The sequence below is a fragment of the Delphinapterus leucas genome, chromosome 7 (genome assembly GCF_059928025.1).
Source record: "Delphinapterus leucas isolate spDelLeu-1000000601 "Yukka" chromosome 7, BTC_Dleu_Yukka2, whole genome shotgun sequence".
NCBI lineage: Eukaryota > Metazoa > Chordata > Mammalia > Artiodactyla > Monodontidae > Delphinapterus > Delphinapterus leucas.
The window spans coordinates 37,443,471-37,471,036 of record NC_143135.1 but is presented as its reverse complement, the minus strand read 5'-3'; the positions used below and the strand labels follow the sequence as shown (position 1 = coordinate 37,471,036).

Genomic DNA, 27,566 nt, shown 5'->3' with positions numbered 1-27,566 from the left:
CAGGTAACTCTACTAATAAGCAACATAAAAAACCAAGAACTACTGGTCTGCAATCATTTGTCTTACTTGATCCACCCATATTTCCCAATGGTGCTTTCTTCTAAAGATGCTCTTCTGTTTTTACATATAACCAGGCTAGGAAAACCTAAGGATCCGTTAACAGTTCAACACACATTAATGTTCACCAATAAATATGTGAAACACAGGAAAGAGTGATAAGAGTCAATCAAATTTACTTTTATGCCCTGGTAGAAGGCTCATTTATATGATGATAAATCATTTCAAGTTTTAGAGTACAGAACACTGATCATTAAGAGTTTTTGCTCTAAAAAGAAAGAGTATTCTAACATTTCACATGTAAAAGTGAAATGGGGGGAGGTGTGATAAAACTGATGATATTTAAGGGTACAAATTTATAACGAGTAGTAAGCAAGCCATAGAGATCTAATGTGCAGTATGATGGATATAGACAATAATACTGTATGATAATTATGTAATGTAATAAATACCGCTATAATGCAATCATATTACAATATATAAATCTATCAAAGTAACAGACTGTACTCCTTAAACTTACACAATGTTACATATCAAACTTATTCAATAAAAAACAAAAGTGAAATGCACTTTTCACAACAGGAGACTCTGACTTTCCTTATGTGGAGAAATACAGTTTTGAACGGTACTTACCAACAGTGGTCACAGGAGGCTGGGAAGGGTACTGGGAACTTGTGGTGGCAGGATACTGACTGCCAGGTGGGTAAGGACAGCCTGGGTAACCACTAAAGAAAAGAACATAACATATTAAATGTTAAGATGACCCAACTCTACAGTATCTTTAAGAACCCCATTCAGGGGACATCCCTGGCAGTCCAGTGGTTAAGACTTCACCTTCCAGTGCAGGGGGTGTGGGTTCAATCCCTGGTCGGAGAGCTAAGATTCCACAGGCCTCGTGGCCAAAAAACCAAAAAACATTTAAAATAACCCAGAAGCAATACTGTAACAAATTCAATAAAGACTTAAAACAAACAAACAAACAAATCCACCCCATTCAGGAGGCTAAGCTTGATATTTCATTGTCTTACCAGTTAATAACTTTACAGTTTTAGAGCTACAGGTGTCTATTCAAGCAAAGCTCCACAAAAATTCCATTAATGACACTGGATTTACTCTTAAAGTAAATGATTAAAATACTCTTGCTTCGCCCTGGTTCTTTTTTTTTTGCTGCGGCATGCGGGATCTTAGTTCCCTGACCAGGGATCGAACCCGTGCCCTCTACAGTGGAAGCACAGAGTCTTAAACACTGGACCACCAGGGAAGTCCCTTGGCCCTGGTTATTTGAGGGTCACCTTCACAGTAGCAGAAAGCAACTCGAGTTTTTCTAAGGGCAGTCCAACAGTATCAGAACTGAGAGCAACAAATATTTTGTGAGAACTTTTCCATTCTGATTTCCTAGCATACAGGGAAATAATATTATTTAATTTTTACCTGTGGTTCATTGATAACCTTTTTGAATGTCTGATCTGAAAATACTCCTCTTGAGATAATGTTTTAAAAGCTTCCTCTTCACTCTAAGGAAGGTTTGTGTCATTCCTGTATTCACATCAGAGTTGGAAGAAACTTTCCTTAGAAGTATTGTCCTCCAATCTCCTAGCCAACATTGTTTCATAAATATCATTTACAATATCCCTGACAAATGGTCATCTTTCTCTACTGAACACTAACTGCATTTTGACACAGTAACCTCTAATTAATGGTCCTAAATTTGCACTCTGTAAGATCACTTGCATATTAGAAAACTTCTAACATTTTCCCCTCAGTCTTCTCTTTTTCAGGTGAAATATTTTTAATTCCTTCAACCATTCTTCACAGCTCTGATTTTCAGATCTAATCACTTTCCTCTGAATGATCACTAATTTGGCAGTGTTTCCCTTATAATGGAGAAGAAAAGGAACAGGATGATTACTATAGCTACCTGTTAGTTGAACAATCAATTTTGATGAATCCTATTTTATCTACAATTGTCAGATCTATGACATTTGCAATTCTGATTAACATGCCTTCTATGAGTCCATTAAAATTACTGACTAAAAAGACCCAGCCCAGAGTCCCGGAGCAAGAGCTCTAAGTTCATAGTCAGTAATCCTTTTATAGGGCAGTGGCTCAAAGATTCTCTCTATGTGTACTACTAATTCACACTTTATAACCTGTCACCAACAAAAAAGTTTTGTGTGTAACTTGTTGAGGATTCAATGTAATCATGATATTCTTATCGATTAGTATAAAAGTAAAATGAAAAAAGAAAAAGGTTAAGCATTTCTGTTCCCAGTGGACACATGCTGAATGCTACTGCACAGTACTTTTGTTCTAGTCTCTCTAGTAATCCATGCTGCAAGGAAACAATGTCAATCTTATTCAAATTTCTGAATCTACCTTTTTGAACACTGTAATAAATTTGCTTTTTCTGGAGTTCCTCCCATTTTGCATACTTTTTCAAGGACAATCTGTGATTTTATTGCTGAATTTTTCAGTAAGTGGTATAAAACTCTTCTAGGCCTACAGATATTAAATTCAGAGAACTCCCTGTCTCTTTATTTAGTTTGCTTAATTTCTCCTTCGTAGTTATTCTCTATGTTCAGGGTTAACAACTTTTCTTGAGTAAAAAAATAATTTAGTAGTACTATTTTCTGTCTTTGTACATTATTAAACAATTTGCCCTATGTAGGAAATCTTTTTCAGATTTTTAAGAGCCCTTTTGGACTAAGTGTATTTAAAAAGAATTTTCCAACACTCTTATATTCCTTTTTCTTTATGTGCCCCTTCAAAATTTACTATTTATTCTATTTAAAGCACTGTTTTCAAGTGCTTGAGGCAGGAGCTAAAGTATGAATCCATCTCTTCCTCAAGATACTAATAATCAAAATAGGGCAAGATCCCTGTAAACAATCCTGATAGGATAAAGAAAACAATAAATGCTAAATAAAAGTTCAGGAAATGTATACAGTTGATCCTTGAACAATATGGGTTTGAACTGTGCTGGTTCACTTATATGCAGATTTTTTTCACTAAATACATACTAGACTACTATACAAGCCACAGTGGGTTGAATCTGAGGATGCGAAACCTCAGATATGACAGAGAGGCCCGACTATAAAGTTATACTTGGATTTTCAACTGCAAGGAGGGTCGACACCCCTAGCCCCCCGACCTCCCCCTGATGTTCAAGAGTCAACTGTAGTGGAAAATCAATACCAGCTAGAAGAGATCAGAGAAGGTTTGGGGAGATCTGTAATACCTATGAAAGTTGCACCTTTATTAAAACTCTTCAGGGGCTTCCCTGATGGTGCAGTGGTTAGGAATCCACCTGCCAATGCAAGGGACACGGGTTCGAGCCCTGCTCCGGGAGGATCCCACATGCCACGGAGCAGCTAAGCCCTTGTGCCACAGCTGCTGGGCCTGCGCTCTGGAGCCCGTGAGCCACAACCACTGAAGCCCGCGCACCTGGAGCCCATGCTCCGCAACAAGAGAGGCCGCCACAATGAGAAGCCTGCGCACCACAAAGAAGAGGAGACCCCGCTCTCTGCAACTAGAGAAAGCCCACGTGCAGAAATGAAGACCCAACACAGCCAAAAATAATAAATTAAAAAAAAAAAAACTCCTCAGTCCTCCTACTCATAACCCTAAATTCTCTAGCCATATTAGAGTGTTTCCTTATTCTTTCCTGGGATTTTTTTTGGCTTTCACACCTATGATTACATAAAATTGAGTGGGCTGAACTTAATAACCGGTAAGTTTCCTCTGATATAAAATGTTATTGCTGTTTGCTGCTCCCTCCACCTCTAAATACTTACTTTTCTTTTAAACCAGTTCCTTCATTTATGAAGCTATCTCTAAGCTCCCACCTCCAAACAGATGTGACCTCTCCTTTAAAGCTGTTTATCACAGCACTTAACATTTTCTGTCTTTTCTGATATCAGAAACTGTTTTCTAATAATACATGCTTGCTAGTACATATACCAAAACTGGAACAACTATCCTTGACATATTTTTTAGTTTCCTTGTATACATGCTGCAAGGTGCTAAATAAAACTTTCAAAAGATCTTAAAATTTTAAAGAGACCTTAGAGATCATCTAGTCCAACTTTCCATAGCAAGAATAAATATTCTCATATTCACTGTTGTAAAATAAAGATTCTTGAATCACTGATTTACCAATTCTCCTTTAGGATAAAGCAAGAAGAGAAAGAGGTTCTGAGGCTCTTCTGCCAAGACCTTGCATATGCAGAAGGATACAGACAGTAATGTGAGTACAGTTACCCTTAACAACTCATTAGCCTGTCATGAGATTAAAAGTTACATTTCAAAAAAAAAACCCCAAAAACACCGCATCAAATCTTTGAAAAATAGCTACCTCAAAAAGGAACTTCTGGGCTTCCCTGGTGGCACAGTGGTTAAGAATCCGCCTGCCAATGCAGGGGACATGGGTTCGAGCCCTGGTCCGGGAAGATCCCACATGCTGCGGAGCAACTAAGCCTGTGCGCCACAACTACTGAGCCTGCGCTCTACAGCCTGCGTGCCACAACTACTGAGCCCACGTGCCACAACTACTGAAGCCCACGTGCCTAGAGCCCAAGCTCCGCAACAAGAGAAGCCACCGCAGTGAGAAGCCCGCGCACCAAAATGAAGAGTAGCCCCTGCTCGCCTCAACTGGAGAAAGCCCGCACGCAGCAACAAAGACCCAACACAGCAAAAAAAAAAAAAAAAAAAAAGAATAAAATAAATTTTTTTAAAAAAGGAACTTCTTACAAATAACCTCACAAAAGACACTTTTTTTTTTTTTCGCGGTACACAGGCCTCTCTCTGTTGTGGCCTCTCCCGTTGCGGAGCACAGGCTCCGGACACGCAGGCTCAGCGGCCATGGCTCACGGGCCTAGCCGCTCTGCAGCATGTGGGATCTTCCCCGACCGGGGCACGAACCCGTGTCCCCTGCATCAGCAGGCGGACTCTCAACAACTGCACCACCAGGGAAGCCCACAAAAGACACTTTTAAGGTTATGTAAGATGAGTAAGATTTACATTTCTGTCAATATTTTCAGCCTTCATTTTTATCTACAAGTTTCTCTGAAGTGGCTTCATTGTTCAGAAGTCCATTTCCTTATTGTGCTTCTAATAACCATTCCCTATATGCCCAAAGTTCCTTCTTACTAGCAACTGTTCATTATAACGGCTTGTAATTTCAAGGCTTCAGATAGAATTCCATTTCTAGAACTTAATCAGAAAATTAAAGGCCTCAAGAAATCTAAAACTTACAACTTGTTTATATATAACAATCATAGGAATCTTTCTCTCTTGTCTCTGACAGATGTTCATCTAGTCTGCTTACCCAGATAAATGTGACAGAATACTTACTACCTTATAAAGCTAGTTCTTGAAATTAAGAAAGGCCCCCAAATAAATGTTTGCTAAATTTAACTTATAAGATCCTGCATATTATATATGTATATACATATATTTATTTATGGCAGGTGTTCCGGAATTCTAGCTGCATTTATCTGTGAGGTTCTATGGAGCTAAGAAGAGTTAGCAGGGTTAAAATTTTTTTGTTAATTTCGAGTAGCTGGAAAATTTCATCTAGGCACCAAGTATATGCCAGTCTTGCATTCTAAGTTAGCCCCAAGACCACCTTTGGAAAGTACTCCTAGATTACCCCTGGAACAGGTGCACATTTAAAACATGGATTAATAATTATTTCTTATCGATTTTCTAGTATGTATTATTCATAGACTGATTTCACTATTAATTTAACTTACCTGTTATGTTATTAACATATGGATAATAAAGGTTGGTAGTACGTGTAGTCTATGAACTGAATAAATATGGGGATGAGACTGACCCCATGATATGCACCATTAATTCACTCCCTGTAGTTTACAGAAAAGGTCAGTTTTTTAAAAAGGATATTAAAATATTTTTCTCCATGGCTGAGGTCATCATAATTAGTATTCCATTAATCTTTCAGCCATTTACACTGGATATAAAGAGTTCTTAAAAGGAGAGAAACAAGGATTTCAAGGTACAAAACTAATCAAGATTATTGTCATTTCCCCACCCCTTTCCTCTCTCTAAATAGAATGGAGCTGCATTTCTCTAAATGGAAAAAACTCCTCTTGAACTATATATATACCATAAAATTTCAGCAATAAACTGAGTTTTACCTTCCATTAAACTGCAACCATTTTCATTTTAATGCCCTAGTTAGCACCCATTATTTTTATTCTAGATCTAATAGAATTTCTAATACAATTATTCAAAAGATAATTTTTCATTACCTGGGATTGGGAGGGTATCCGGATGGGTATGCAGAAATTCCACTTGGCATGCCTGGCATGTAGGAAGCTAAAAATAATTTTTAATATTTTAAAATAGTATGCATAGTCCTGGATATATAGGGTATCAAATAAGACACACATCACCATCAAACCACAGCAAAATTTCATACAGTTAAAGAATTCAAATCTCAGCACCAAAAACAAAGCACTCCAGCCATATTAGTTCTTCACTGCAACTAATAAATATCTTCAAACCACATAACTCTAAAAGCATTAAACGTGACAATTCCAACAAGGATTAACTGGCGAACAGGTCAACCTGGTCAGCTCTTCAAGCTCTCAACGCGTCTATAACCTGAGACAGGAGCCAATTCAGTTTGGAATTTAGAGGAAGGTAAATGTGCCCTCCTCTGGTCCAAGGTCAGCTTCTTAGAAAGTGATCTCTTTATTATATCTAAGATATCTTTTGATATTTCTTGCAAGATTATGTTGACCGATTAGCACAGCTGGTTTTGTTGGCTTGCCTGAGGACTTTAAACGACTTCAAATTACTACAAGAAGTCCTAAACAAAACTTATATTCAGCCAGACTGGTTAAAACAAACAAAAGCTTGGAAATACTAGGTGGAAAAAGGTTCAAATCTAGCAAGCATAAAGAATGCTTTATATATATTTTAAAGAGAACACTAACGACAAAGAACTAGTCAGTGATGCCAAGAGGCTAACCAACATAGAGGAAGAAAAAGAGAAGAAGTTAATCTTGGCCTTAACTGGAAACAACTTGTCTGAGAATCAAATTAACCTCAGTGAAATTTTTCTCACTGAATATAATTAGCCCTTAATCCAATCAATAAATATTTTAATGCCTTTCTGTGAAAGGCACTGGATTAAAAAAAAAGAAAGAAAGAAAGAAAGAATTCCTGGCCTCAAGTTGCTTATAGTCTAGTGAAGGAGATAAACACGAAAAGAATAAAAATACAGAGTGATAAGTGTCATGACAGGGGAAGTACAGAGTGATATATATGGGATCATACAGGAGGTAGCTAATTAAATGTAGGAGGTGGGGGTAAACAAGAGTGATCTAGTAGATGAATGGTACACAAAGGCTTAAAGAGAGAAGTGGAACACTTAAGAAATAAACTTTTAGAGCACATAATGCAAGTGGATGGGAGAAGTATGCTGGGCTCTGACTAAGGGCCTTAAATGTCTTTATCAGAGTTGCTGAGCTTACACCCCCAAGTATCAGTGTTCATAGTCTTCTTGTTAGGATGAATCTATAAATGTCATAAGTAAATTTTTTCTTAAGTATAATTAAGCTAAGGATGATGTTCAGTGCTATTTCATAAAGGGAAAGATACCTCCCAAAATGTCATAATTGCTAGATCTCATAAAACATTTCTTCTTCCTGGGCCAAAACACAGTCGATCTTTATGAACATCAAAAGATGAGGCCCCTATTAGGTGTCAGCAACATATATAGTCAATTACTAGTTTCTCTCCCCATTCTAGTTTCTCTTAAACACATATAAACTACGACTTCACAGTTATAAGCAATTTCCTCATAATTATAGGCAATTTTCCTTTCTAAGGTTCTGAAAAGCTAGTAATTTGACCAAAATCTCCAAATTTTGATTTTGGGAAACAACAAAAGTTGAGTCCAAGACTGGTAAGGAAACAGATAATGAGGTGAAGTAATTTCAGAGCCAGAATAAAATGGAATACAAATAAGCATAATATATGGGGTTATTATAAGGATTAAATAAGAACTAATATGAAGTACTTAGCTGTGTCTCATAGTCACCACTGAATAGATTATTACTGTTAGTTGTCAAAAAATGAGGTTTGAGCACAACACTTTTTTAGTGTGACTTATAGCTAGCTCAAAAGTCTTCCTAAAACCAGAGATCAAAAATGTTTACAGTAGGGCTTCCCTGGTGGCGCAGTGGTTGAGAACTGCCTGCTAACGTAGGGGACACGGGTTCGAGCCTGGTCTGGGAGGATCCCACATGCCACGGAGCAACTAGGCCCGTGAGCCACAACTACTGAGCCTGCGCGTCTGGAGCCTGTGCTCCGCCACAAGAGACGCCGCTATAGTGACAGGCCCGTGCACTGCGATGAAGAGTGGCCCCCGCTTGCCACAACTAGAGAAAGCCCTCGCACAGAAACAAAGACCCAACACGGCAAAATAAATAAATTAATAAACTCCTACCCCCAACATCTTCTTTAAAAAAAAAAAATGTTTACAGTAATGATGATGATGATGATGATAATAGAAGTATATAATTTCTTAACTAGAAGATCGTATTTAAGTATGGATCCAAATTTCTGGGCTGTTCCTTGATGTGTGGGTGTAGGACGGAATTCAGACTTTCATTTCTTTGCAGTCATACATAACAATAATGAATATCATTTAAATGTATAAAAAGTATTAAAACTGTAATGGACAGACAATAAGTTGTCTCTTTTAGTAATTTACTTATATTAGCTCTATATTGTTTAATGTGATTTACAGTGAGTGAATGAAAAATGGAAGTGTAATAGTGATCTCTTTAGTGAGGTCTCTTTCTTGAATGCTGCACTTCCAATGTTAACATAAAACTAGAAGAAATTTAGGAAAAAAATGTTGCTTAGGGGACTAACATTCTGAAAAGGTTACCTTTATCTTAAGTGGTCACTGGCTATGTTATTTGAGCAAATAAATATGAACGATGATCTAGGAAATATTTTGCATTTCAACATTAGATGGGCAAGATAATCTAACCTTGGATATTAAAGTCAACAGAATTTATTAAGATGAAAACAAATTTCTGATCCAAAAGAATCCCTAGAATCTTTATTAAAAGAGCAACAAAATGCTACAGCCAAGCTTATTCTGGGAAAGCAGAGAAGGAAAAGGAAATGGATTCAGAAAGTTCTGTTAGATTCCCATTCAGCTTGTTAGTCAAGATGCTCCTCAAGGCAGAATGGATTAAAAAGGAAGATGATAATTTTCAGTGGGAGGAAAATGAAAGCTCACATAATCTAACTTATAAGATAAATTAAGTCTGGTTAATTATCTTAAACAAAATTTGTTTTAAAAAAATCACAGCTCAAAACACAATGAACAGGTTTAGTAAAGTCAAAACAAGTAAGTACAACCAACTCTCAATTATCCAGGGTGATTTTAAAGTACCAGTAAGAATTATTTTTGAAAAACCCAGAAATAACAGAGATAATGTACACCAGTTAGGGGAGAACTGATATTGACTCCATGCCCCCACCCTCCCCACTCAAAGTAAAATCATGAATTGGTTGTACTCAAGAGAAGAAAGCTGAGAGCTAGATGTCCATTGTGTACACCCAGAATAGCTGAATGTGAATGATATAGTTTACTTTATAATTGATTCTTATCTATAGCACTGATCCTGGAGTTGCAAACAAAAGGAGGTCAGATTGCCTTTCAAGTTGTATCTACTTCCAAACGGATCAAATAAAGCTATTCCATGGCATGCATAATTTAAAAAAAAATTCCAGCTCTATTCCAGCATTCTTTCTCCTCCATTTTGGAATCCAGCACACCCATAGTTAGATTTCTACCCACAAACGAAAGCCCAAATGCCAGTCTTTGTTGAGAATCTGTACATGCAGATGTGGGGCCTCAGAATACCTCCAAAAAATCGACTAACTTGATAAGCTAAAAAGCAAATTGAAGTCATCAAAAAAAATATTTTTACAAGATTTTGTTTTCTTTCGTTTATATGAGTTTAAAAATCAAATCTCAGTTCTACTTACTGTTTGGTGGCCCTGTTGCCTGGTATGGTGGATAGGATGCTGAAATAGTAGCACGAGAAAAGACTGGAGGTTCTTCTCCAAACACCACAATCATAACTTGAATAAGCCCCAACAAGTCTGACTGTGGCTAAAAATGGAAAACAAATTTAAGTCATTTACAGATTTACTTTTTGGCAGTAAGAAAAAGTCTGGCCATCTCTTATCTGTTTTCAACTTAGCTCGACAATTTCCTTTGTAGGACCCCAAACATGAAAATTCCATTTAATTAATTTAATACAGCTAGGTGATTTCTACTTATTATTTATGTGTAGCAAGGCTGCTACTTCATGTATATAAAAACAGCACTAGCCAAAGCAGTATACTGCAAAATTCAGATGGTACTGTTCTTCATTTGACTTCATACAGCTAACCAAAATTTATTATATTTCCAGTGGACAAATTAAGGATGCTGGTACAGTATAAACTCAGGGATGGATGTAAGCAGTAGTCACAAATATTATTTAAGGCCTTTAAAAGATAACAATGTTACCTTGGAAACACATGTTCCTAGATTAATTTTTATTAAAGATAGTATTACGAACTCTGAAATTATAAGTAGACTCCATTTTAGAAATCGCTAGATGGTTGTACAAAAGATATAAATTATTAAAGGATCTTTCCTTCCAATACCATAGTTACAAAGAGAGTGCCTGTACCCCATAAAGGCTGCTAAACTTTTTTCTCAAGTACCTATTGATCACTAATTTAAGACAAACTATGCTAGGCAAGGTTGTTCAAACTGACTTATCTGATGGTTGTTTTCACCCGTTATATTCTGTGTATATCTCACCTCACACACTTCATTCATTAGTTCATCAAGTTCTGAAGGATTACTCAATTATCTTGATCAGTTAATCATCTTCATAACTTCCCTTCCCCTGACAGAAGAGCCTACTAGCAGCTTTCAACTTTCCAAAGCACCAATTTTGTTCCATTCTGTCCCAACGCATGGACAGTGACAATAGATAACATTTCAGAAAGCTTCTTATGAAAACTTGCTGATTCTCACTATTCCAATACCCTTCTTATGTTTGTCTGTAAACTGACACACGCTGAGACAGGGAGTAAACACGTACAGTATCTGTGTAGCACCAAGGAGTGTAGGCTGGAGATTATGGCTGGTGTGTGTGTGGGGTTGCTATTGAGAATCACACAATTTAATCTCTTGTTAATTATTTAGTCCAACAAAACTCCCTAACTAAATCATAAAATGATTTTAAAATCATGCACTTTAAAAATTGAGATAATTCACGTACCATAAAATTTACCATCTAAAGGTGTATAGTTCAGGACTTCCCTGGTGGTACAGTGGTTAAGAATCTGCCTGCCAATGCAGGGGACATGGGTTCGATCCCTGGTCCGGGAAGATCCCACATGCGACAGAGCAACTAAGCCCATGCGCCACAACTACTGAGCCTGCACTCTAGAGCCTGAGAGCCACAACTGCTGAGCCCACGTGCCACAACTGCTGAGCCCACGCGCCACAACTGCTGAGCCCAAGCGCCACAACTGTGGAAGCCCACGCACCCTAGAGCCCATGTGCTGCAACAAGAGAAGCCACCATGATGAGAAGCCCGTGCACCACAAAGAGTAGCCCCCACTCGCCACAGCTAGAGAAAGCCCGCGTGCAGCAACAAAGACCCAATGCAGCCAAGAATTAAAAAAAAAAAAAAGTGTATAGTTCAGTGGTTTTTCTCTATCACCACTGTCTAATTCCAGAATATTGCTATCATCCTCAAAAGAAATCTATCCCTATTAGTGATCACTTCCAATTTCCCCCTCCCCTCAGCTCCTGGCAACCACAAATCTATTTTGTCATTGCATTTGCCTATTCTGGACATTTCATGTAAATGGAATCATACAATTCGTGTCTGGCTTTTTTCACCTAGCATAATATTTTCAAAGGTTAACCCATGTTTGTAGTATGAATCAGTACTCCATTTATACAGTCTTATAACCATAGTTTTGTCAAGACAAATTTTATTTTAATTCTTTACCATACCATTCCTTTCACATTAAAGTCTTTGAAGGAAGGAAAATTAATCGTTAACACCTATTTCCAGGCCTATTATAAAGCAACAGGTCATGAATATTTCAGAATGACAAATGACTAATTCAGAATGATACAGGATACAAAAAACGTAGCAAGAATGTTAGTTTATTTTAGCTCAAACACCTAAGGGTCAACTGAAACATATAATATCTTTATAAAACTTTTTTCCTATTGAAAACCCTGAAAACCTGAAGAGCAAAATTGCTTTCTTCTCTATCCCTTTTTGTTTGCTTTTCCAGCAAGCAATAAAAAGGTCAGATTTTACATTCTAAGCAGTATATGATACATGTTCAGGATTAGGATTAATAAGCAATTGAATTAGTAAGATCAAGACAAATGAGAGCAGCCCTAGTTCATGCTCTGTGCCACGCTAGATTACTGCAATAGCCTTCTGTGCAGGTTCTAGTTTTACTTACTGATTATGATTGAGAGAATTTTCTATAAAAGTTCACGCTCCCCTCCCATTATACAGAGTTGTTGCTGAGAATCAGTTGCTTAGGCGGAAACTACATCTTCCAGTCCTTTTTGCAACTAGTTTTTACCAATGGACCATAAGCAGAAGAGATTTAACTTTTAAGCCAAGGTGCACAAGAAGGAGGGCCACCAATCTCTTTGCTTGTCTTCCTTGATGCGGGGGACTCTGAAGCCCCGGGAGATGGTGGCACAACAAACTGGAAAGCACCTGGTCCCTGAAGCTCAAGTGAGGGAAAGCTGCCTGCCAGTGAGGCAGACTCCCAGTGGACTATTATGTGAGCAAGAAATTTCCAGCGTTAAGTCTCTAGTATTTGGGGTTTTATGTTTTAGAGCAGCTAGTGATTTTCAGTCAGAAAGCTAATTAATGTATTTATCTAGTAGACTTCAGACATTATACCTAACAATCATTGAATTTAATGCCTTACTTTTGTTCAGAAATCTAAAATGACTCCCAGCTGCCTATTCAAGGATGAAGTCCTCAGCTAAAAATCAGGATCTTCCACGATATAACCTTGAATACCATACCAAAGTTAGCTACCCTTATGTCTTTTTTGTTAGATTTGTGGAATATTACATACAGAAATGTATAAAACGTATGTAACTTTAAAGAGTAACAATAAAGAAAATATGTGTAGCTATCATCCAACTTAAGAAATAGAAGATTGCCAGCAGCTTACAAGTTCCTGACTGCATCCCCCTCTATCTATTCTAGAGTTACCCACTTCTCTGACTTAGCAGATAATCATTCTTTTCTTTAAACTACTACCTTATAAACAATTTTCTAAACAGTATGTTTAATTTTTTCTGTTTCTGAACTTCATATGAATTAAATCAAACTGTGGATTCTACTGAGACTTATTTCAACAATGTAAGATACATTCCCATTAAAGAGTATAGTTATAAATTCATTTTAATTGCTGTATGGTGTTCCACTGAATGAATACACAACTTTATTCACTCTCCTGTTGTTAACAGTCATATGGGTTGTATCCAGTCTTTGGTTATTCATGCTGCCATGAACATTCTCGTTCTGTTTCCTAGTATGTATGTGCAAGCGTTACTCGTTTTTTTTGGTTGCATTGGGTCTTCACTGCTGCACGCGGCCTTTCTCTAGTTGCAGCGAGCGGGGGCTACTCTTCGTTGCAGTGTGCAGGCTTCTCATTGTGGTGGCTTCTCTTGTTGCGGAGCACAGGCTCTAGGCATGCGGGCTTCAGTAGTTGTGGCTCACGGGCTCTCGAACACAGACTCAGCAGCTGTGGCACATGGGCTTAGTTGCTCCATGGCATGTGGGATCTTCCTGGACCAGGGCTCAAACCCGTGTCCCCTGCATTGGCAGGTGGATTCCCAACCACTGCGCCACCAGGGAAGCCCAAAAGGGTTACTCTTGTGCAGTAGTTATCAACTGGGGGTGCTATTTTTGTCTCCCAGTGGATATTTAGAAATGTCTAGAGACATTTTCAGTTGTCACAACTGTCATGCTACTGGCATCTTGTGGATAAAGGCCAGGGATCCTACATCCTATAATGAACAGAACAGCTCTCCCACAATAAAGAATTATCCGACCCACAATGCCAGTAGCACTGAGGTTGAGAAATCCTGCTCTAGTGTACATACCAAGGAGTGGAATTGCTAGGACATAGGGCATGGGCCCTTACAACTTTACTAGGTAATACCAAACTAATTTCCAGAGTAGTGCGTCAATTTTGCTCCCATCAGCAGTGTCTAAGAGTTCCCTTTGCTCCACATCCTAAGCCTTAGCGTTGTCAACTGGTAGTGCAAATTTAATGCACATGTAACGGTACCTCGTTATGGTCTTAATTTATATTTCCCTCACTACTAGCAGGATTAAACATCTTTCCATATGTTTACTGGCCATTAGGATTTCTCTTTTGTGAAGTACTTGTTCAAGAGTTTCATCTATTTTTCTATTGGGCTTCTTTCTTTTAATGATTCCCAAAAATTATTTTTATGTTCTGGACGTTACCCTGTGGGTGTTAAGTACTACAAGTATATTCTTTCAGTTTGTGGTTAGTCTTTTCAGTTTTTAATGCGTCTTTCATGAACAGAAGTTCTTAATCTGCATAAGCTCAAGGTAAAATTTAGTAGTCTTTTCCTTTATAGTAAAAGTTTTCCATCTTGTTAAAAAAACCCTCACCTATTACAAGATCATGAAAGGCAGTCTCCTATATTATGTTTTAAAAGTCTTATTTTTTTGCCTTTCACAATCTACCTGAAATTGATTTTTGTATATTATACAAATAGGAATCTCACTGTCCCAACTCCATAGCTGAAGTTAATCCTATCCCCACTTACCTACTATAACACCACTGTTATACATCAAGTGTTTATGTATAGGCATACCTTTTCTTACTGTGCTTAGCTTTATTGTCCTTTGCAGATTCTGCAGTTTTTACAAATTGAAGGTCTGTGGCAATCCTGCGTTGTCACGTGATGGCTAACATTTTTTTTTTTTTTTTTTGTGGTACGCGGGCCTCTCACTGTTGTGGCCCTTCCCGTTGCGGAGCACAGGCTCCGGACACCCAGGCTCAGCAGCCATGGCTCACGGGCCCAGCCACTCCGCGGCACGTGAGATCCTCCCGGACCGGGGCACAAACCCGCGTCCCCTGCATTGGCAGGCGGACTCCCAACCACTGCGCCACCAGGGAAGCCCCATGGTTAACATTTTTTAACAATAAAGTATTTTTTAAAATTTATTTTCTTGAAGTATAGTTGATTTTCAATGTTAATTTCTTCTGTACAGCAAAGTGATTCAGTTATACATATATATATATTCTTTTTCATATTCTATTATGCTTTATTATAGGATACAATAAAGTATTTTTAATTAAGGTATGAATACTGTTTTTTTAGACATAACACTATTGCGCATTTAATAGACTACAGTATAGTGTAAACATAACTTTTACATGCATTGGGAAACCATGCAATTTGTGTGACTCATTTTATCACATTTTGCTTTACTGCAGTAGTCTGGAATTGAGTCCACAATATCTCCAAGGTATGTCTGTACAGTGGATCTTTTTTCTGGGTTATTTATTATGTTCCATCTACCCACTGGAATATTTCTCTGACAATTCCATACCATCTTAATTACTAGTTTTTTAAAATGCATTTTGATACCTCTAAGGCAAGTCCCTTCCAGCTTACTCTTCTTGGCTATTATTAATATTTGCATTTCCATATAAACTTTGGATTCAGCTTATCAAGTTAACAAAATTAACAAATATGCAAAGAAACAAACACTTCTGTTAAGAAATAGATCAGGGCTTCCCTGGTGGTACAGTGGTTGAGAATCAGCCTGCTAACGCAGGGGACACGGATTCAAGCCCTGGTCTGGGAGGATCCCACATGCCGCAGAGCAACTAGGCCCGTGAGCCACAACTACTGAGCCTGCGCATCTGGAGCCTGTGCTCCGCGACAAGAGAGGCCGCGATAGTGAGAGGCCCACACACCGCGATGAAGAGTGGCCCCCGCTTGCCACAACTAGAGAAAGCCCTCACACAGAAATGAAGACCCAACACAGCAAAAATAAATAAATAAACTCCTACCCCCAACGTCTTAAAAAAAAAAAAAAAAGAAATAGATCAATTTGTAGAGAACCAACATATTTATAATACTGAGTCTTCCAATCCATGAACAAGGTTCTCTTTTTTTGACTTAAGTCTTCTCTAGTATCTTTCAATAAAATTTGGAATTTCCTCCATAATGGATTTGTACATCTTTTGTAAGGTTTATTCCTACGTCAACAGCATTAAAAATATAAAGTATTCGTAAACCAGTTCATTAATTCTCTATTCTGCTAAGTCTAATCTGCTATTAAACCCATCTATTGAGTTTTTGTGGTTTTTTAAATTTATTTATTTATTTTGGCTGCGTTGGGTCTTCGTTGCTGCGTGCGGGTTTCTCTAGTCGCGGAGAGCGGGGGCTACTCTTCGTTGCGGTGCATGGGCTTTTCATTGCAGTGGCTTCTCTTGTTGCGGAGCATGGGTTCTAGGTGTGTGGGCTTCAGTAGTTGCAGCACATGGGCTCAGTAGTTGTGGCTCGCAGGCTCTAGAGCGCAGGCTCAGTAGTTGTGGCACACGGGCTTAGCTGCTCCATGGCATGTTGGATCTTCCCAGACCAGGGCACGAACCTGTGTCCCCTGCATTGGCAGGCGGATTCTTAACCACTGAGCCACCAGGGAAGTCCCTCTATTGGGTTTTTAATTTCTATTATTCTATTTTTCTGTTGTAAGGTTTCTATTTGGTTCATTTTAAATATAATTATATTATAATTAATTCTCCATATTGAACATACTAATCACAATCATTTTCAAGTCTGTGTCTGATAACTGGGTTACCTGGGGGGTGGTATCCTGTTTCTACTCTTTTTTCCCTCTTTGTCCTATCTCTTGATGTACTTGATAATTTTAAATTGTACACCGGACACTTCGTGAAAAATTAGACAGGCTCTATATATTATCTCCTTCCAGCAACAGTTCACTCTATCCTATGGCTGGCAGATACCGTGAGAATCACCTTAATATAATCAGGCACTGAACTGATTCAAGGGTGGAGTTTTATAGGGCTCATTCTGCCTGAGTTCCCACTCATGGGGTGTATTCCTCTAGTGGTGCCAACTGAGAGCCTAGGATGTTTACTCATACCCCTCCTCCTTGTGAGTGGTTCCAAACTCATACTGCCTCCTCAACCTAAGACTGCTGAGAACTTGGCTATGAATTTCAGAGGCTTTCTGCTTAGCTTTTTAGCATCTTGTCTTTGAAATGTAGGAATTCAGCATATCCCTTGAGGGGGAAACTCAAATTATCTGGCTCACTTCTTTGTAGCTTCCTTTTCTCCCAAATCTTGGCTCCTAAGATACTGGCTGCCTGGCAGACAGAACAGCAACTGTTGTCTTTTCAGCCCTGTGAGACTGTTAGAAACTGTGCAGTCTTCTTTGCCTCTAGCTAATGCCCTCTGCCCAGATTCTCAGCCTCTCACTCTGTACCAAGAATCAGTAAATACTCTTAGGGAAAACTGGCAGAATGTTGACTCATCTCTTTGCAGCAAGGATCTTGGCCCTTCAAGTCCTAATTGCCTGAACAGTTCTCCAAAGCCTTCCTCAGATGTTGTTTGTACTTTGACTTTCCTAGCATTTTTTTGGATAGAAACTGCCAGAGCTATACCATCAGAGGCAGAAACAGAAGTTTCTTACTAGTATTACTTCTTGATAGGAACACTTTGAGTAATGAGATTTGAACAGTTTCACAAATATATGCCACCAGTATACTATTGGGTTGGCCAAAAAGTGTCTTCTGTTTTTAAGTAAAAATAAAAGGCACATTTTTCATTGTCACCAAGAACTTTATTGAACAACGTTGTCATCCTTTTGTTCCACTACCTTCTGCCATTTTTCAGGCAACTTCATAATTCCATCTTCCCAAAACGTTTTATCTTTTTGAGCAAAGAACTGTTCCAGATGCCTTTTACAGTCTTCCAGGGAATTGAAATTTTTTCCATTAAGAGAATTTTGTAAAGACTGAAATCAATGGAAATCTGAAGGTGCAATGTCTGGTAAATATGGAGGATGAATCAGAACTTCCCAGCCAAGCTGTAACAGTTTTTGCCTGGTCTTCAAAAAACACGCCATCTTGCGTTATCCTGATGGAAGATTATGAGTTTCCTGTTGACTAATTCTGGACGCTTTTTGTTGAGTGCTGCTTTCAGTTGGTCTAACTGGGAGCAGTACTTGTTGGAATGAATCGTTTGGTTTTCCAGAAGGAGCTCATAATAGAGGACTCCCTTCCAATCCCACCATATACACAACATCACCGTCTTTGGATGAAGACCGGCCTTTGGTGTGGTTGGTGGTGGTTCATTTTGCTTGCCTACGATCTCTTCCGTTCCACATTATTGTACAGTATCCACTTTTCACCTCCTATCACAATTTATTTTAAAAACGGAACGTTTTCATTACGTTTAAGTAGAGAATCGCATGCGGAAATATGGTCAGGAAGGGTTTTTTTGCTTAACTTATGTGGAACCCAAACATCAAAGCGATTCACATAACCAAGCTGGTGCAAATGATTTTCAGTGCTTGATTTGGATATTTTGAGTATGTTAGCTATCTCCCGTGTCATATAATGTTGACTGTTCTCAATTAACGTCTTGATTTGATTGCTATCAACTTCAACTGGTCTACCCGACATGCAGCATCATCCAGCGAGAAATCTATAGCATGAAACTTCGCAAACCACTTCTGACACATCTGATCATCACAGCACCTTCTCCGTACACTGCACAAATCTTTTTGTGCGTTTCAGTTGCATTTTTACCTTTCATGAAATAAGAAAGCATAATATGCCAAAAATGTTGTTTTTCTTCCATCTTCAATATTAAAATGAATGGCTACACAAAAATTCACCAATTTTGATGTCTTTTTTTTTTTTTTTTTGCAGTACGCGGGCCTCTTACTGTTGTGGCCTCTCCCGTTGCGGGGCACAGGCTCCGGATGCACAGGCTCAGCGGCCATGGCTCACGGGCCTAGCCGCTCCGCGGCATGTGGGATCTTCCCGGACCGGGGCACGAACCCATGTCCCCTGCATCGGCAGGCAGACTCTCAACCACTGCACCACCAGGGAAGCCCGATGTCTTTTTTTAAATGCACACTGATAGGACAGCTATCACATACAATTTAACAAAATTGTTTCAAATGAAGTTAAAGACAACTAAGTGCTACTAAAGTCATCTTACGGAAAAAAACAACTGAACATTTTGGCCAACCCAATATACATATTTTTTTAAATAAATAAATTTATTTATCTATCTATCTATTTATGGCTGCGTTGGGTCTTTTTTGCTGCGCGCAGGCTTTTTCTAGTTGCAGCAAGTGGGGGCTACTCTTTGTTGCAGTGCGTGGACTTCTCATTGCACTGGCTTCTCTTGCTGTGGAGCAGGGGCTCTAGGCACACAGGCTTCAGTAGTTGTGGCTCACGGACTCAGCAGTTGTGGCTCACGGGGTCTAGAGTGCAGGCTCAGTAGTTGTGGCGCACGGGCTTAGCTGCTCCGCAGCATGTGGGACCTTCCCGGACCAGGGCTCGAACCCATGTCCCCCGCATTGGCAGGTGGATTCTTAACCACTGCGCCACCAGGGAAAGCCCCCCAATATTTTTTAAATGCATTTCCCATATGTGAATTCTATCTATTCTTAAAGGTTCAACTCAAGCAAATAAAATAGTGACTATGTGTATTCTATAAACTACCAAGCTCTATAGAAATATGTTTCATTTATTTATTTATTTATTCTTGTAAATTTATTATTTATTTTTGGCTGCACTGGGTCTTTGCTGTGGCACGGGGGCTTTCTCTAGTTGTGGCAAGCAGGAGCTACTCTTCGTTGCGGTGCATGGGCTTCTCATTGCAGTGGCTTCTCTTGTTGCGGAGCAGGGGCTCTAAGACCACGGGCTTCAGTAGTTGTGGCATGTGGGCTCAGTAGTTGTGGCTCACGGGCTCTAGAGTGCAGGCTCAGTAGTTGTGGCATGTGGGCTTAGTTGGTCCACGGCATGTGGGATCTTCCCGGACCAGGGCTTGAATCCGTGTCCCCTGCATTGGCAGGAGGACTCTTAACCACTGCACTACCAGGGAAGTCCAGATATATTTCTTTTAAAGAGCTTTTTTGAATTACCCAGCTCAGTGATTAGTGATCTTACGTGAATTTATTCTCCTTTAATCCTCCTTGAGAGTTAACAGAAAGTAAATGCTAGTGAACAAAATATATAAAATACAACGAATTCTCAGAACACTCTGTTAATACTTACGTGTTTCCATTCATGTAGATAAGGAAGATATATCTTCCCGTTAGCATCCACATGCTTTCCTGTTTTAATAGTCATTGAACTAGTAGGCTTAACAAAACAGATAGGGGGATTATATGGGTATGTGTCCAGCAGCCACAGGCATATTGGAATATTATATGTAGTACCTGAGAGAAAAAGAGAAACTTCAGTTACTCTACTTTTATTATTTTTCAATAATGGCTTAGTAGGTAAGCAACAAAGAGCTACAACTAAGCAACACTTTTTTAAAAAAACACAACAAATATTTTATGTTTCAAAGTTCTGTTTAACATCAGTTTCTCAAATTTTCAGTTTGTAAAATACATGAGCAGGATTAAGGAGCTAATTAATCACTACTCTGCCAGTGTAGTAAGTGTACTTACTGCCATAAAAACGTTATTCACAAATTATCTTTTGGTTCAAGCCATTCTTTGTTATTTGACTCTTGTCACTTCAGTTAATAAAGTTCACTGGTAAAGGATATAGAAGGAAGACCACAGATAACGGTGTCCTTTTGGAAAGTGATATGCTAGACTTGAAATTCCCTTGCCAAAAGTCACACTGTAAGACCTAATCCAAGTGTCAAACAGATGCTGACTGGTGGCCACAGCTTGACCAATGAATATGGCATTTTCAGTGGTAGTTTCACAATCAATGATGTCATCCCCCTTCTTTTGCTTTATGTAATAGAATCTCTCTCAGTTGAGAAATTTGACTATATATAGTCAAAATGAACAGTGTTTCAAAGGATCTGATAGTTAATATATTGAACATAAACCAAAGACTTTTCTTCCTAAGGTTAAAGCCCAGTGTCCCAAGCAACCATTTGAATCACCTAACATAATTCACATACATTTCCCCCACTCAGAAACAGTTTTACTTCATAAAAGTATATACATATAAAATTCACTTAAAGAAATCAGACAGTTACGGGACTTCGGATTTATTTTTCACCCAAAAGTACTTCTAGAATGAAAAAAAAAAGACTCCAATAAAATATATCCTAATACATAAAACATAACTTTATTTCCACCATCTAGAATTCTTTGCTTTATGAAAATGATGGATTCTCTAGAATTACTTAGGCTTAGGAACTGTGCCGTACAAAAAAATGGTGAAGGAACAAAGGTTTAGTTTAAATAAAATTTACATGTATGTATGCATGTGTATGTGTGTGTGTGTGTGTTTGTGTATGAGAAAGAGAACCCTTGTGCACTGCTGTTGGGAATATAAATTGGTGCAGCCACTATGGAAAACAGTATGGAGATTACTTAAAAATTAAAAATAGAACTACCATATGATCCAGCAATTCTACTTCTGGTTATTTATCTGAAAAAAATGAAAACACTAATTTGAAAAGATATATGCACTCCTATGTTCACTGCAACATTATTTACAATAGCCAAGATATGGAAGCAACCTAAGTACCCACGGATAAATGAATGGATAAAGAAGATGTGGTATACATATACATAATGGAATATTACTGAGCCATAAAAAAGAATGAAATCTTGCCGTTTGTGACAACATGGATAGACCTAGAGGGTATTATGCTAAGTGAAATAAGTCAGACAGAGAAAGACAAATACTGTATGATTTCACTTATATGTGGAATCTAAAAAACAAAACAAATGAACAAACAAAACTAAACAGAAACAGGCTCATAGATACAAAGAAGAGGTGGTTGCCAGAGGGGAAGAAGGTGGGAGAAGAGAAACAGGTGAGGAAGATTAAGAGATACAAACTTCCATCTGTAAAATAAATGAATCACATTATGATATGTACAGTGTGGGAAATACTGTCAATAATTATGTAATGTTTTGTATGGTGACAGATGGTAACTAGACTTATCATGTTGATCATTTTGAAAGGTACAGAAATATCAAATCACTATGTTGTATAACAGAAACTAACACAGTGTTATAGGTCAATTATACTTCAAACACACACAGATAAACAAACAAACAGAAAAAGAGATCAAATTTGTGGTTATCAGAGGTGAGGGCTGGGGGAAGGGAGAATTATAGGACAGTAGACATAAGGTACAAACTTCCAGTTATAAAAAAGCAAGGGCACTTCCCTGGTGGTGCAGTGATTAAGAATCTGCCTGCCAATGCAGGGGACACAGGTTTGTACCCTGGTCCGGGAAGATCCCACATGCCATGGAGCAACTAAGCCCATGTGCCACAACTACTGAGCCCAGGTGCCACAACTACTGAAGCCTGTGTGCCTAGAGCCTGTGCTCCGCTACAAGAGAAACCACTGCAATGAGAAGCCCATGCACCGCAACGAAGAGTAGCCCCTGCTCGCCGCAACTAGAGAAAGCCCGCGAGCAGCAACGAAGACCCAACGCAGCCAAAAAAAAAAAAAAAAAAGTAAGTACTGGGAATGTAATGTACAACATGATAAATGTTATGAACACTGCTGTATGTTACATATGAAAGTTGTTAAGAGAGTAAACATCGCAACTTGATGAAAACTTAAGAATTTCATCACAAAGGAAAAATATTTTTTTGTTTCTCTAATTTTGTATCTATATGACAGATGTTCACTAAACTTACTGAGGTAATCATTTCTTGATGTATGAAGTCAATCATTACGCTGTATATCAAACTTATATAGTGCTATATGTCAATTACATCTCAATAAAACCAGAAGAAAAAAATAAGAAATGTCTTTAATTATGTCTACAATAGTCTTCTGCCTCCTTCTCTCCCCCACATACCTTTTTCCCTCACCAGAGCTTACTTCCTGGGGTAAAGGCAAAGTCAATAATCCTGAAGTTTACTCGTATTTGCTCTATAAAATGCTGATGCTCAAGTGTTTTTTCCCTCTGCCTGGGATGTCCATTCTGTTATGAATGGTTCACTCATCCTTTAACACCAAATTGAACGTCATTTCTTTGATGACCTTCCCACGTGTTCTTGTTCTCCTCTATAATCTCACAGCACCTTTATATTTCATTATTCTATAACGGGTATAGAATAGCGTAAATATCTATTTATTCCCTGTTTCCCCTATTTGTGTATGTTCTTCCAGGGAAGGTACATCCTTTATTCACCTTTGTATCCCTAGCCCTTTTCCCCCACGCATAGCAGGTACTATATAAAATCAATGGGTAGGTTACTGAGACACAGGTCTTAGCTAGTCACAAGGAATAACTAACAGAGCTGTCCACAGTTGCTCGTGAAGCTGAATGCTCCATTATCATTGTAAGTCTTCCAGCAGAGGGTGGCTGACTAACAGAGATGTAATTATCCATCATCAGCATTACAACCATAAATAATAGCTACTTTTGATATACCAGCCTCTGTGCTAAGTCCTTTACATACATTATTACAAATGAATTCTTCTTTGAGTTAGGTACTATTATCCAAATGTTACAGATGCCCATTGTCACAAAACTAATAGATTACAGAGGGAGAACTAAAACCCTACTCTGCCCTGACTGTAAAGCCTCTATCTTAGTCACTATACTATACAGCTTCCCATTGTCAGGTAAGTTTGAGTAGGGTGGGAGCTGAACTAGGAGGCAGCTAAGATCCCTTTCTAGTTCTAAGATTCTCTGATTCTATCAAACAAACTCTTACAGTGCACTGAGGCACTTATTTGTTGATATATCTTGGTAAGGAAGTAGGGGAAAAAAGCTGAAAATGTGAGGTGCTGCTGCCAAATGAAGTTCAATTAGAATAGGAGGTGAAGTTTCTATATTATCATGAAAGTCACAAAAAAGCAAGCTTAATTACCTACAATTCTTTGGCAACTAAATGTGAATTAAAATGCATCTATGCTGGAAACATGAATCACATAAGACATTTACCTCTATAAGGCACAGGAATCGTTCCAGTGAGGTTCATTAGTTCCCTGGAACTGCCATCATTAAAAACTGAAAGGTAAGAATAATGAGTTAATCAACAAGCATTCTCACAGATGCTCCCACATAAGTTATTCTTATGTTTCAGAAACAATAGTTAAAACACATTATTACCCTTGAAAGGACTAACTTGTTAATGTTCATACATTTTGTCCAATAAATAAGTATCCTTTGTTGATTCACTTAATGGGATCAGCTTTGAATGAGTAAAGATGCTATGGATTACTTGGAAAAATAAATGTTAATGCTACAGTCCCAATAAATATGAGCTCTGGATCCCCAACCAACATGATTATAAAATTACTTAAAAACCACTATTAACTGACACCATATTAAATATTAACCTAATATTTTCAGATGTTTATTCCCACTCACTGTCATTCTCAATCCCAATGTAGTATCCCACAGTATGAAAAAGGAAAAAAGTTTTCACAGTCAAATACGGACATCTTCTTTTAATACAAATATTTCTCACATCGCACAAGTTTTCCTACCTGTAATTGGCTGAATAACTAGGGCACATACTTTGTGTTACATGGACTGCTATTATCTGTAATAATGATTTGGAATTAACACTATTACATAGAGGAAAGGCTGTAATGTGCAGTACAAGAACACAGAACTGTACTGTTGACCTCAGTTCTTTTACCTACTATTGACAATTATAAACTGTGCTGTAATTTATTCTGATTTTGTATTTTTAAAAGACCACCGTATTTAATTTTAGGGTTATATTTACTCTAAAAGCATGTTGATGACAATGGTTTAGACTTGGTCCAGCCTGTGTGGCTGTATATATTTGTTCAATGATGTTGGAATCTTTGTCAGTTTATTTTGTTGTTGTTGTTTTTTGGGGGTTTTTTGTGGTACGCGGGCCTTTCACTGCTGTGGCCTCTCCCGTTGCGGAGCACAGGCTCCAGACGCGCAGGCTCAGCGGCCATGGCTCACGGGCCCAGCCGCTCCGTGGCATGTGGGATCCTCCCGGACCGGGGCACGAACCCATGTCCCCTGCATCGGCAGGCAGACTCTCAACCACTGCGCCACCAGGGAAGCCCCCTCTTTGTCAGTTTTGATCAACATTTATTCTTTTAGTATTCAGTAAAAACTATACACTTACCATAAAATTCTAGCCTTTGTCACTTTATTCCCCCGTTGAAGCCATTTTTAAATTAACTCTAATTTTGGTAATATGAGTTTTTTTGCAGATCTAAATACCATAGTACAGTATGTGGAAAGGAAGGAGAATTATGCCCTAGTTTGGGAGAGGACTTCCAGTTCATGACTTTGTTGTTCAGGATATTCAGGATTGATTCCCCCTCTGCTGCCTCTCACCAGGCTCCTGTTTACAAAGCCCTGGAGACGAGTGGGGTTTAGAGTGAGAGTCTCAGCTACAAAATTCAGCTCTTTGCCCTCATTGCCAAGGGCCTCACAATGGGCAGGAGGCAGCATGCCTTGGCCCTGGCACATTTGGTGTTTACCAGGAGACGGGGTTGGAGAGATTATGTTAGGATTGGTGGGGCCAAAAAGACTGTTTAAAAAAAAACAAACCAAATAAAACCCTCTGAATATTGTCATTTCTTACTTAAATCACAACTTTATTTCATCTCAATAGAAGGTGGACACAAATTGTCACCTACCTACTCTACAGAATTAAGGACAATAGCTTTTAAGTGTTTTCTTCATCTATAAAATGAAAAGGATAGTCCAGAATATAGTTTTACAAAATGTGTTCCTAAGAATATAAAGAGATGCTCTAGAGAGAAAAAAGGTTCACTAGTTAATTAACTTTAGAATATACTGAACAATGTATTATCTTCTCTCCCCCCTTGGTGAGGCATAATGACACATTAGCATATTAAAGGCTCTGAGAAATCTTGTTGCAAAGAAACCCATTTAATTTTGTTTAATCTATAAGTGCTCAAACTTAACCTCAGAATCCCCTCTACCCATGCCCCCAAAGCAACATTCTTCACAACTATGTATACTATTTTGGGAAATGATGGACTAAACTATTTTTAACATCACCTCTAGTTCTAAATTTGCATTAGTTCTATGTTAGAGTAGTATATTAAAACTTAAAATAACTAAACAAATGTAAGATGTTATTATTAGATCTTGTAATTTCCTATCTCTCACAACTTTTTTTAGGTGAAGGTTAGTCCTACAATGAAAAAACCAACAAACTTAAAGGGAAAATGGGAAACCTACAATTATTAACAAAAAGAGTAAACTCAAAGTATAGTACTTGATATTTTTATTATATAAACTCACCATATGAATCCAATACAGGTTTGAGATCTTTGTATAAAGTAATAACACTGACAGTTTCACGTACAGTTAGGTCTCTGTATTTGTACTGAAAAGGAAAATTACAAATGAATTTAGTTTAAAACCAATGCACATATTTTACTGCTAGGTTAATTTTCTTAAAATCTTATTAATAGCACTCTTCTTAAAAGTATAATGGTTCTGAGTGATCATTAACATTAATTAAATAAAGACTGAAAGAACCTCAGTAGCTTTTTCTCCTGCCACCTATTCAAACTTTTACCTCCATTTTAGCTATTTTTCCAACTTAAAAGGCCCTCCGCCAAATCAAATCTTAATCATTCTCAAAGACCTAGTTTACATCACTTTCCTTCTCAATGAATCCTTTTCCAGACTTCCCTTTAGCCCAAAACGATCTCTCCCTCTCCAGCATTCATCGTCAATACTATTTTGCAATTTACCATGTGCTGTATTGTATTCTCATACCCCTGCCTTGTACCACTCCAGTCCAGGAAAACTAGGAACCTTGCTTACACACTCTTAGCAGATTAGGAAATCAGGAGATGGGGATCCCCATCTGTTCACAACACACTGAAGCTGACAAGCTCCATTCATGCACAAAGCTTTCAATCAGCTTTTAGTGCTTCTGTCTTAAAAAGGAACAGTCAGCTATTCCAAAAAGAAAGACTCCAAGAAACATGTCACAGACGGAAACGGAAAGAAGGAACGAAGAATAAAAATAATGCAAGGAGCAGAAGAAAACTTCAAAAAGAATTAGCATTAAAAATTTCAAAGAAAGAAGAAATGATATTGTATCCATAAAACAAGAACACTCAGAAAAGAAAGGACTCCTGGACATAAAAAAAAGTGAGAGTAGAAATAAAACATCTAATAGAAGGATTAGAATATAAAGTCAAAGAAATCTC

The 27,566-nt window shown here is 38.2% G+C and overlaps 1 protein-coding gene across 5 annotated transcripts in view; it reads right to left on the bottom strand.

Moving 5' to 3' along the window:
- Nucleotides 1-27,566, bottom strand: part of TSG101 (tumor susceptibility 101) — a 58,558-nt gene that overhangs the window by 25,694 nt on the left and 5,298 nt on the right. For 4 of the 5 annotated variants that reach the window (XM_022583787.3, XM_022583789.3, XM_022583788.3 and 1 more), the window contains exons 2-7: nt 26,644-26,728; nt 24,319-24,384; nt 20,481-20,644; nt 10,099-10,225; nt 6,330-6,396; nt 691-782 (exon numbers count right to left, since the gene is read on the bottom strand). In XM_022583787.3, the coding sequence (XP_022439495.1) occupies nt 691-782; nt 6,330-6,396; nt 10,099-10,225; nt 20,481-20,644; nt 24,319-24,384; nt 26,644-26,728 (601 nt within the window). Of the gene's footprint in view, nt 1-690; nt 783-6,329; nt 6,397-9,907; nt 10,001-10,098; nt 10,226-20,480; nt 20,645-24,318; nt 24,385-26,643; nt 26,729-27,566 lie in introns of all 5 variants that reach the window. The other variant, XM_089915068.1, reaches the window with a different exon arrangement.